This window comes from Leucoraja erinacea, chromosome 31, assembly GCF_028641065.1.
Source record: "Leucoraja erinacea ecotype New England chromosome 31, Leri_hhj_1, whole genome shotgun sequence".
NCBI lineage: Eukaryota > Metazoa > Chordata > Chondrichthyes > Rajiformes > Rajidae > Leucoraja > Leucoraja erinaceus.
Window position 1 is genome coordinate 16,489,671 of NC_073407.1, and position 12,862 is coordinate 16,502,532.

The following is a 12,862-nucleotide window of genomic DNA, read 5'->3' on the forward strand; positions in this document are numbered from 1 at the left end:
TGTACAATTCTGATGTGCGTTGACGGGTGGCAGCCACGAGCTGAGCGTGCAGCTGCAAAGTCATTTATGTGCTGTGCCTGGCACATGGGTCAGCTTTCATCATGGCAGCCATGCTGGCTGGAGACTCTTCTCACCGCTTGTGAAATTTGGAGAAAAAAGAATTATACGTTCAAGGATATTGAATGTAGTGTCCAAAGCAGTAAGAAGGGAAGGAAAAGTGGCTCATTCATGCTCGCACAGGTACACTGAAACTGATGTGATCTCCATTGAATATATGATCATTCTGTATTGTATTGAAAAATTTAATCTGCAGATCTCATAAGTCCGAGGTCGTATCCGATACCGTGAATGAGGACAGTAATGAACAAGTTAAAGTTGGAGGTAAGGATTCAATGGTACTTTATTGTCACTTGTACTTAGGCACAATGAAATTCCTCTTTTGCAGGGATATGCGCCGTAGAAAGCATTTTATCGGCACTCATCACAGCATGGTTTGGGAACAGCTCCATGCAAGACTATGAGAAATTGTAGAGAATTGTGGACACAGTTCAGACCCTCACACAAACCAACCTCCCTTTCATTTACTCCATTTACACCTCACGCTGCCTCAGCCAGGCCAGCAGCATAATCGAGGACCAGTCGCAACCCGGCCACTCCCTCTTCTCCCCTCTAGCATCAGGCAAGAAGTATAAAAGTGAAAATGCACACTTCCAGATTCAGGGACAGTTTCTTCCCAGCTATTATCAGGCAACTGAACCATCCTACCAACAACTAAAGAGCAACCCTGAGCCGCTACCTACTTCATTGGAGACCCCCGACTATCTTTGATCGGACTTTCCTGGACTTAATATTGCACTACATGTTATTCATGTTATTTCTTGAATCTGTACACTGTGGATGGCTCAATTGTAATCATATATTGCCTTTCCACTGACTGGTTAGCACGTAACAAAAGCTTTTCACTGTACCTCGATACATGTGATAATAAACTAAACTAAACTTCAAAACAGAATCATTTGCATCTTCTCATCACCTCAAATAACAGTGTCAATTTATTCCTCGTTCCTTTTTAGTTGCTGAAAAATACAAAAATAGAGATGCTGCCATCTGTAATTTCAAATAGCAATGATTTGAAGCAACATATATGCTCACTTCATGCCTGGTCTTAGGTAGGGGAGAACAAAACAAACCTGCTTTCTGTCGCTGCCTGAGTGGCTATTAGAATGCCATCCTCATTCAATAATTTATTGTTTAATGTTTTATGTGTCATTACTAACTCTCACTGTATGTCATGTTGTTACTTGTGGGCAGAGCACCGAGGCAAATTCCTTGTATGTGACTACTTGGCCGATAAACCTATTCATTCATTCATTCATTTATTCATTCATTCATTCATTCATTCATAAGCTGATACCGTATAAGTTAACAATAGGGAAATACACATGAATTACACGGTATAAATTCCATAGCACGATCCTTACCATTAAATAATTTAAACTTATAAATAGGTTTGATCTTCAAGACCAATTTATTTTGCAGGTGTTTTTTGCTGTGGGATTTTAACTGAACATCCTCAACTGCAGTCAACAGTACATGAAAGTGTCAATCAGGACACTGTTTGTGGTTGATCGCTTTGATTTTTCGAACATAATTTGCTTATTTTTACATTTTCTTCCCATATCCTCTCTCTTCGCAAAAGATACTGGGAGAGCAATTTTCAGGGTACTGGCAACTTCCACTATTTCACTCAACTGGCCCTTCTGCAGTAGCTACCTCAGACTCTTACCCTTACTGTCAGACCCATTGCTGCACAACTTCAGCTTGGTCTCGCCCAAATAGCCACAAGTCACTAAATTGTGATTGCAAATGGAAGCCCTGGATGAATTTTCTTCAGGAACATTAAGATCAAGTACAGTAATGTCCTTGTCATTGTGGATAGAGAGTTGAATCACAGATGCTGCCTGACCTGCTGAGTTCCCCACGCACTCTGTGGTTTCATCAGGATCATAGTATCTGCTCGTTCTTGTGGCTCTAATCGAACTTGCATCTTTTTGATTCAGCAGTTCACCAGCTCAGCCCCACATCATGCTTCTCATACGAAGCTTACACATTTCGCCACTGTGCCGTTAAAGATTTTTGAAATGTTGTTTTTCTATCTGTAGAATAACAAATAACACTGCCAAAAATATTAGAAGTTTGTGAAACACTAACTGCAGCTCCATAAAAGATCACACTGTTTTTCATCCACTTTAACAGGATCTCAAGTATCTTTTTTTTCTGGCTCCATACATGGGCGCTCCAATATTGTGTCGTCTAGAGGACAAAAGACCATCTCGTCACCACCCAGGTCTGTTCATGTTTAAGACTATTATTACTTTTTACAGAGTTAATTTCCAGGGTTTTTATGTGAGCATGGTTTATTTTTTATGAATCTGTTCATTCATTCATCTGGAATTGAACAGAACCAATAAATTCAGGTTCAGGGGAGGACCTGGGTAGGGCTTGAATGCTGAAGTAAATGCACTTTCTTTCCCTTCACGTTTGTCCTAGCAATAAAGACTTTCTTCAGAAGGTGTCCTCATGCCTCACTTGAAATATCCTGTCCCTATTCCTGCGATTGGAACCGGGTACATCCCTTCTGAGACCTGATAAAGCCGCAATTCTCTACAGAGCAGAGCCAGAACAAACTAATTTATCCCCCTGAGCATTAGTTAACTTTGCTGAAAACACTAGGGACAGACGACTTGTACAAGAAAAATCTTTGTACCATGTGGATCCCAGGGGAAGTATCAAGATACTATCGTGCCTTACAAAGCCAAGTCTGCTCAGTTTCAGGCCAACTCCACTCTACATGTATTCCTGCAAATTTCCTCGTATAACCCTCATCACCACTCTGCACCTCTGCCCACCTACATTTACCACACCCAGTAAACTACTAATCTTGTTCCCCATCTTGTGCATTTTTAAACCAATGAAAGAAAGCTTTGAGAGAAAATGAACAGTGACCTCATTTTAATGTTCCGCTAATTGGTGCTGCAGTAGTCTATAAACTGCAGTGATTCCAGCAGCTCCATGGAGAATCAGTAAAACGAGTTGAGCTTGGTTCAGCACCATTGATGGAACCTCTGCTAAGGCATGGTGTGTAAATGAGCGCATCAGTGGCATGTGGGATGGATACTTCTGACTAAGGCTTGAGTGCATAAGGTTTCTGCAGCATCACATTTAAACATGTCTCACTACAACTACCCCATGCAATAGCTTCCTTCATACTGGCCCACAAGGTTTGCTTTTTTAAAAATGTAAACAGATGATTTTGTTCATCAACTCATTAAACACGTTGAAAATAAAGTTTCAAAGAAACTTTCAACTAGCCCTTGCCACTATTTATCCCTTGATCAGCTCAAGATCATCTCTGTAAAAACAGATGATTTAGTTATTATTGGGCTTGTCAGACAGGTTGTCAGGCTTGGGGCATCTTATCCAAGGTAGTATTGCCCTGTATCCATAGCAGGAATAGAATGCAAGAGTCTCAGTTCCCTATAACTAATTTGCTTTTAATTCTGTTCTTTAGATTTGTTTGCATTATATTTTATTCCTTGGCGGTGTTATGCATTTCGTAATATTCATGGAATCAGTCAGCTTCACTTTCAGCAGCAGTGCAGCAGTTAGTGCTGATAGCTCACAGCTCCACGGACCTGGGTTGGAGCTTGCATGTTCTCTCTGTCACCCCATGGGTTTCCCCTGCATGCTCCAGTTTCCTTCCACATGCCATAGGCATACAGGTAGGTTAAGTAGCTATGGTGCATTATCGTTAGTGTCAGTGGCTAGGAAGACAGTCCGTGGGGCATTGACAGCCATGTGAGAGAGAGTAGGCTACGGGGAAATAAAGGGGGAATGGGACAGACAGAATTGCTCTGCTGGGAGCCAGCACAGACTCAGTGGGCCAAATGATCTTCTTCAGAGACATAGTATGTGATACATACAAACTTAAATGAGCATTTTTATCTTTCTAGTGCAACTAAATATACCAAGCCAAACCGCTTTGATCCAAAGTATCAAGTTTTTGGTGAAACTGCAGAACCATCTGAGTAAGTAGATTCTCAGTTCAATTAATTTTCTGATGACTCTTGGCGAGTGTGCCCTTGCTTTTGTGAGAGATCATTAAAATGAGCCTTCCTCCATTGGTGAACGTTTGCAAAGTAAGTATAGCTTCTGTAATCATAGCAACAACATCAGCTCAGGAGGGTGCTCTCGGTGAGTGCCAAGGTGTTTTTGAACACTTTCTTGAGAATTTCAGCATCTCACCTTTTTAACACATCCACACGATCGATATTAGCCTGATACCAGTTACATGTGACAGTCTTGGCAACAGCCAAGCCCCAGCAGTCAGCAGCTAGGCTCTCACACATTCAACTAAGCAGCCAGACAATCACAAGGATCAGCATGAGCAACAGCAGACTGCCACCAGCTCTGTTGGAGGATGTGATGGGAATAGTCACTCAAGAATACCTTTGTCAAAGAAAAACCTTATAGATTGCTCATTCAGTTTAGTTTATTGTTACGTGTACCGAGATACAGTGAAAAGCTTTTGATGCGTGCTATCCAATCAGCAGAAAGACAATACATGATTACAATCAAGCCATTTACAGTGTATAGACACATGGTAAGGGAATAACGTTTAGTGCAAGGTGAAGCCAGCGAAGTCCAATCAAGGATAAAGAAGAAGGGTTTCGGCCCGAAACGTTGCCTATTTCCTTCGCTCCATAGATGCTGCTGCACCTGCTGAGTTTCTCCAGCTTTTTTGTGTACCTTCGATTTTCCAGCATCTGCCGTTCCTTCTTAAACACAAGGATAATCCGAGGCTCACTTTTGAGGTAGCTGGAAGTTCAGCACTGCACTCTGGTAGGATGTTTTAGTTGCCTGATAACAGCTGGGGGAAAATTCTGTCCCTGAATGGTGGTGTGCATTTTCACACTTCTACACCTTTTGTCTGATGGGAGAGGGGAGAAGTAGAATTGGCCAGGGTGTGATTCGTCCTTGAATATGCTGCTGGCCTTGCTGAGTCAGTGTGAGGTATAAATGGAGTCAATAGAAGGGAGGTTGGTTTGTGTGATGTGTTTGGGTGAATATAAATTGAAAGTCAAATACCTTTTTAGCCATTAAAATGAATCACCTTTATTATATTTAGTACCTTGGTGTGAGATGTAGTTTAGTAACTACTAAATCTCAAGGGGATCAGAGGGTATGGAGAGAAGGCAGGTACGGGATACTGAGTTGGATGATCAGCCATGATCATATTGAATGGCGGTGCAGGCTCGAAGGGCCGAATGGCCTACTGCTGCACCTAATTTCTATGTTTCTATGTTTCTATTACCTGAATGGTTTGAATTACCGTCACTCGGTGGATGTTAAGTGCCATGTTTATGAAACTCGATCATGATGAGGGAAACCTCACATAGATCATTTTGTACTATCATGTCAGCCTTCTTCCCCCCCCTCCCCCCCTCCCCACCCACAAAAGTACAGCCACCTGAATCACTGTCATATGAAGAATCAGTCTGAAGAAGGGTCCAGGCCCAACGCATCATCTGTCCATTCCCTCCACTGATGCTGCCGGACGTGTTGAGTATCTCCAGCACTTTGTGCTTTGCTCAAGATTGCAGCATCTGCAGTCTCTTGTGTACCGACCATAGTTGCTCATGTTCCTGTGTTCAACCACCTGTGTGGCTGGGATGTTTACATGTGATAAGATGCATGTGGACGGAGCCTATCTCTCGGTGGCCATCCTGCCACTGGGATGAGCAGATACTGTGGTATTGTAGATAGACACAAAATGCTGGAGTAACTCAGCGGGACAGTCAGCGTCTCTGGAGAGAAGCAATGGGTGATGTTTCAGGTCGAGTCCTTTCTTCAGACTGATGGGATTGTAGAATTACTACTGACTTGACAAAGTTCTGCCAGTGGCTGCTCATTGATGGAACTGATGGCCTTAACTGCTGATGAATATTACTTGCTTGTATTTAACCCAGAGAGTGACCGGACATGTGGCACGGTAGCCATTGCTGCAAATCCCTGAGCCTGAGTGGTGAATCTGATGTGCTGGTGGAGTGCAAACATTGCGTTTTATGTTTCCTGCTGTCTGATATCACACTGCTGATGCCCCGCAGCAGACTGATCGAAAGCTGCAACATCCAGTTTTGAAGTTATGATGGAATTACCTGCACTCAGACAAATGTGGCCCAATGATTTGGAGGAAACTAGCCCCCATTGCAGGAGAATGCAGAGGAATTTATAAAAAGGAATACTGCTTCTGCCTCTATAAATTGATCCAAAAATCAGTGCTTTCATTGTACACAAAAAGGTGCCGGAATGCACGATTAATAAACATATGTGTCACGTGGCTGGAAAACAAAATAATGACATTTAAGTTTTTAGAGGTGCCCTTCTGCCCTATCATCACTAAAAATCACCGCCAAAAATAATCTGATGTGCACCTTCTCAGAGGATGTGGCATCAATGGATGGCCAACACCAATCCCATCTTCCACCCTCACCACCACACCCTATTTTCTGTCACCTTTAGAAGTAAAGTTGCTTCTGATGCTGGTTGTTATTGACTATCTGAAAACAAAACAAGCAATGTTGGCATTAAACATCAGCAGATAAAGCTCAGTTAAGGTCATGAGTGAATGAAATGACCTTGAACCGAGACGCATTGCTCAGCAAGCTGGATCCCACAGCTGAATGTTTATTTAAGTACAAGCTTCAGTGCCTCTGACACTTCAAGTGTGGCTTCCAACCAGGTAGAAACAAAGAACTGCCAATGCTAGTTGATACCAAAGATAGACACAATGTCGTTGAGTAACTTAGCAGGTCAGGCAGCATCTCTGGAGAAAAAGGGCGGGTGGCATTTCAAGTTGGGATCACTAGTCTGAAGAAGGGTTCCGACTCGAAATGTCACCCATCCTTTTTCTCCAGAGATACTGCCTGATCTGCTGAGTTACTCCAGCACTTTGTATCTAGCCTTCCTACCTAGCAGAAAACATAGAAACATAGAAAAATAGGTGCAGGAGTAGGCCATTTGGTCCTTAGAGCCAGCACCGTTATTCAATATGATCATGGCTGGTCATCTAAAATCAGTACCCCGTTCCTGCTTTTCCCCATATCCCATGATTCCTTTAGCCCAATGAGTTAAATCTCTCTTGAAAACTTCCAGTGAAATGGCCTCCACTGCCTTCTGTGGAAGAGAATTCTACAGATTCATAACTCTCTGGGTGAAAACGTTTTTTCCTCATCTCAGTCCTAACTGGTCTACCCCTTATTCTTAAACTGTGACCCCTGGTTCTGGACTCCCCCAACATCAGAAATATTTTTCCTGCACCTAGCCTGTCCAATCCTTTAGGAATTTTATATGTAGTCCTAACAGGACTCCTAACAATTTCAGTTAAAATCCCCCCGAGATCTTTCATCTTTCCATTTGACCATTTGACCCCTGTCTGTAGGTACCTTTCCCATAACCTAACGCAGCAGATTGTTATGTCAGTGGTGAATCATCTCGACATTGGTTCCTTCCCCATTGGCTCTCCTCAGCCATAATTGGTAATAAATGATCAAAGTTAATTTCTAGATGTATCATCTAATGAATGTCCTAAAACTGGTGAACAACTTCTGCCGGAGGACTCCTTTTAAAGCAATTTATCTCATAAAGGGACTTGAAATGGGCTACTTTTAAAATATATATGATATTCTAGGCGGCGGATGGCAGGGAGACCAGTGGATTTGAGGAATCTCGCACAACTACCACCTCGAATTCTTCTGTGGTCACAAAATGTGGGGTTATAGATGTTGTTATCCTGCCTGTGTTCAGTTGCAGAGGTAACATGAGTAGTGGCGGATCCATGCCACCGCTTCCTTCAGCGGTTCAGATAACATTAATGTCCGTCGCCAACATGTGTTCCCAATGAGTCAGCTTTGTTCCAATGTTGGCCATGTGCAACTTGGCTCCAAAGAAATTCCAGTCCAATATACTGTATGAAACCTTAATGCAAACCATTTGTCTTTTCCAGCTATTATAAAGGAACAATAACTTACATTTTGTGGGAAAGTACCAATGCCTTACTGGCAGTGGCTGAGGTAAATAATTAATTTGTTAGCGTTGAATATTTTACTATTACTATTATGTTTTATTATTAAAGTTAAAACATGTGTCATAATTTCACATTTACATTGATCAGTTTAAATGATATGTGGAACTATTTTATTGTAGTAATAGGATTAACTTTTAAGCCCCTCTAGCCTTTTTTATTAGTTTTTAAAGAACATACCTTGCAATGTTCTTTACTTTCCTTCTTCTGAAGACACTGACTCTGCTGGGGCTGTGCTCATTTTGTTTCTGTACCTTACATAAGTGGCTTTTCATACAAAGGTCCATTCTGGACTAGAGTTTGAGTCACACTGAGTTTGATAGTCAGGTGCTAAATAGGTTATTAAGCTTGCAACATACCAAACAGCAAGTGTGCGCTCCTTACAAGGCACAAGCACATCGTGCTCCTGCTATGTGGTATTAGGTAAACTGATAAGCACAAGTTCATATGCCATAGGCGTAGAATTGGGCCATTCGGCCCATCGAGTCTACTCCACCATTCAATCATGGCTGATATATCTTTCCCTCTCAACCGCATTCTCCTGCCTTCTCCCCATAACTTTTCACATCCTTGCTAATCGTGAATCTGTCATTCTCCCCTTTAAAAACACCCAATGACTTGGTCTCTACAGCCCTCATCATCTGAGTACAATGCTCAAAATAGGCATTGAGCTTGGACCCATCACATGTTCAGGCAGGGTACCTGCTGCACGTTAGAGACAGTGAGGGAGTAGTTGGTGAATACAGCAAGGACCCAGGTGGAACGATGTCCAAGTACGGCTAAACCATGAGGCTGCCATCACAAACAAAAATGTTTTTACAGTATTACCTGAACATGCAGCAATAAGTGTTGTAATGTTCCTTCGCACTCCATGTAAAAACTATTGGCTGCTACCAACTCCCATCCCAGTTCTAAGCTCTTGTTTGACATCTGCCTCCGCCGTGACCACCTCTCCCTTCCTTTTCCCTTAAACAATTAATCAAAGGATGAATAAAAAGTCACGGTCAGCAGAGCCAGGCTTTCCTGTTGTGTCAGTGGCCCTGTTACATAGAAACATAGAACATGGGTGCAGGAGTAGGCCATTCGGCCCTTCGTGCCTGCACCGCCATTCAATATGGCTGATCATCCAACTGAGTATCCTGTAGCTGCCTTCTCTCCATACCCCCTGATCCCTTTAGCCACAAGGGCCACATCTAACTCCCTCTTAAATATAGTTGAAAAGGAGAGACAAGGAACTGCAGATGCTGGAATCTTGCATCGAACAAAAAGTGCTGGAGTAGCTCAGTGGGTCAGGCAGCATCTCTGGAGGATCAGGATAGGCGACATTTCAAGTCGGGGACCGTTCTTCAGCCCCATTGATAGCACAGATTCTGAAAAGCAGATAAATATGCAAGGCAGTTACCTTTCAGACTTTTAATAACATTGAATTATTGCCCTGCATCACCCAAAGAATGAATGCCTATTAGTATCTGGTGTTTGCGAGTGAATCAGTTTAAATGGATGGCATGTTCTCGGCAGTGTAACTCGACAGTTATTGATGTGGTACATTGTTATTGAAGGCACAGACATGATGGGCCAATCTCTATTTATCAGTTCCTACTCTTCCCAATCATATTCTTATTAAGGTGGCCCGACAGCTTAATTTCACATGTCCCTCGACTCCTTTCATCATACCCGCTGCCTTTTGGCTTTAACCTAACAAACTCTTAAGTACCATTAATCCTTTTCTTTACCTGTGAAAGGACTATTACAAAAAGAAAGAACGAACTCTAATCAGCAGGCCTGAGTACTTAAAGGACACATTTGAACAATGCGCGGAGGAGGTGCTTCAGAAGATGCTGTCATATCAAGTTCAGGCAGCTGACTATTACAATAACAGTCTGCAAGGTAACGGAACAGTAAATTTTATCATGTAATTTCCATCATCTGTGTAATTTCATGAAGTTTACGAAGAAATACATAGCAGAAAAACATGTGTCACTCTTTGAGTACATTTTATTTTCTATTTGGTAATGTCTTCATAGTTTGTTTCAGTTCATTTTGTGGTGGCAGGAACAAGATGAGTAAAAGGGTAGTTTTGTGGCATTTATGGTCGAACCCTCGTCAGTAGTTACAAAGGCTGTCACATGACGTCAGGGGCTAATGGGAGTGTCCTGCTACATAAGTATATCTCACCTTGAGATCACCCCAGTCAACAGGTAGCTGAGCTCGAGACAACACCCTTGCTCAGCTACAGCAGCAATGACATTTATGTTAGTGGGCCAAACTCACATGTAACACCTGAATAAAGCAACTGTTTATTCACCACGTTTGGTGCCGCTACACTTTTCCACTTTTTCTCTTCCCTTTCCTCTCACCCTGAGGCTATTTGTTTGCTGGGTTACAGCTCAGTGGGTATTGACTCTATGTGAGCACCAGTACTGAGCCCTCTGATACCAGAGGCTGGAAAATTATAAAAGCCTCTAACAGTATCAGGCAGAGATCACATTATTCAGCCCAAACCAGCCATGTCATAGAATATGAGACTGAAGAAGGGTCTCGACCTGAAGCATCACCCATTCCTTCTCTCCAGAGATGCTGAGTTACTCCAGCAATTTGTTTCTACCTTCGGTTTAAACCAGCATCTGCAGTTCCTTCCTACACACTTTGGAACTAAATAGTTTTCAAATATTGTAAGCAGTTTACCTCTGTTCAGCTTCTGTCTTCTTTGTCACATCCATTCAATCATTTTTACCGTAGTAAGTCAACACATTTTCCTCTGTTTTCCATTGTCTGATCTAAGGCTGTTTTGACCATTGATCTGACACCCACACATGCAAAAAAAGAAAGCCCGGGAGTGAAAGAAAAACAGAGAAGGTGCATCAAGTGTTCTCTCATGCTCACTCAATTCTTTATCTATTAAAGAATAAAGGAAGCATTTCCATGGAAACTCTGTTACTTGGTGACGATAACCACTGCAGTTAATGATAGGATCCTCAGAAAAATGGCATAAGCAAAAGATCTGGGGGTTGTACAGTGAACCTGTGAAAACTCCCCCCACCCCCATCCCAAACACATTTCTGCTCTCTTCCAAGGCTGGGTCCAACACCCTTGGTCACAGTTTGTGGGAATTTGGCCAAATGGGATTACCTTAGAGAGGCGAGTTGGGCCGAAGAGCCTTTTTCCATGCTGTGTGACTCCCTACCTGACACATTATGTAAAAGCCCATTCATCATAAGCTCTGTCATTTTTCTAGGGTACTGCTCACCTCCACACTGTGAAGGGGCAGTTTAGGCCACCCATGGATTGTTGCTACATCTCTGTAAGAAAGTAGTGTTGTAATATTTACTTTTAGCTAAACATTGAAACCTTCCTTCAACCTCCGTGTTTTATTTTGTTCCTTCAGAGTTCAAAGAGCTGCTGCTGCTGTTTGAGCAGTTGCTCCCTGCTGTTCCTCAATTCCTGATTGAAGAAATCCTGAAACATCACATGGAATTATTCACAAAGTCGATAGCTGATAAACACTGCACATTCTGCAAGAAACAGCAGCAAATGGCGAATGTAAAGGTAGAAGGGCAAAATGGAAAATATATAAAAGTAGATAACTCTGCTTATTGTGCCTTTTCTGTTGCTGCAGTTGGCTAGTGACTACCCACACTCCTCAAAATCATCCCATCTTCTTCAGACATTAAGATTGTTCTTACACCTCGCCCTATTCACCACCAGCCATCTGCCCAGCATACACACATGTACAATGGATGGTCATCTTGCTATAAATACTTCAACTAAAAGCTAAGCTGCGAATGTGGAGAGGCCTTTTTCCATCATGATCTTTAATATGCTTAAATTTCTGATTTCACTATGTATGAACTTAGTTTAGCAGGTTTTTAATCTATTTTTACTACATTGTCACAAAAAAAAAAGTTAACATGTAAACTAGACTGCATCGTCGGCTGAATGAATGGGGCTAAGCCCTGAATGCATACTTGCTTTATTCTATTTATTTCCATTAGGCTGGGAACAAACAGAAGCTGAGGCCAATTCTGGGTCATCCCAACAACCTCGAGATGCTGAAGAGTTTGTGCGAAGAGGAGGAAGAACGACAAGGCACTGAAGCCACACAGATCACATCTAATTGGGAGAATCTCAAGGCAAGAAGACAATTTACCAAAACCAGATGGGCCATTAACGCTCTTAAATCATTTGCTGTTTTTGGACGGTTCTCTAGCAGAGATCTAGTGAAAAATCCTAACTTTAGATCCTGTAAAGATCTTAGTTCTTAACTGAGATTTAGTTATAAATGAAATCCCACTGTGAGGGGGGCAAATAATAATGCACTCAGGGAGTTATAGAGATGCAGAGCATGGTAACAGGCCCTACGGCCCACCATGTGCATGTTGGCATCCTGGGCTAGTCCGATTTGCCAGCTTTTGGCTTACAGCCATTGAAACCTTTTCGATCCATATCCATACACGTGATCCATAGATTGTCTTCACGTTGAACTTCCTACAACAATCCTTGACATAGATACTTTAGTGAGGTAGTGGAGAATTACTGTTACACCTGGAATTGAATTCGTGAAAGAATCATCATGATTACAATATTACTCTCAGAGAGTAAACAACATGGCATTCATTCATTAAAGTATTCATTCATTCATGGCAAACCAATCAACAATTTGCTTGTGATAAGGTATTGTTCCCACCCGGATGTATGGCTGTATGAAATATGTTCTAACCA

At 42.2% G+C, this 12,862-nt stretch overlaps 1 protein-coding gene across 1 annotated transcript in view; it reads left to right on the plus strand.

Moving 5' to 3' along the window:
• ccdc180 (coiled-coil domain containing 180) overlaps positions 1 to 12,862 on the plus strand; it is a 77,451-nt gene that overhangs the window by 55,220 nt on the left and 9,369 nt on the right. The window contains 7 exon segments of the mRNA XM_055660103.1: positions 314 to 381; positions 2,257 to 2,347; positions 4,014 to 4,088; positions 8,066 to 8,132; positions 9,886 to 10,030; positions 11,529 to 11,689; positions 12,136 to 12,273. Coding sequence (XP_055516078.1) covers positions 314 to 381; positions 2,257 to 2,347; positions 4,014 to 4,088; positions 8,066 to 8,132; positions 9,886 to 10,030; positions 11,529 to 11,689; positions 12,136 to 12,273 — 745 coding nt within the window.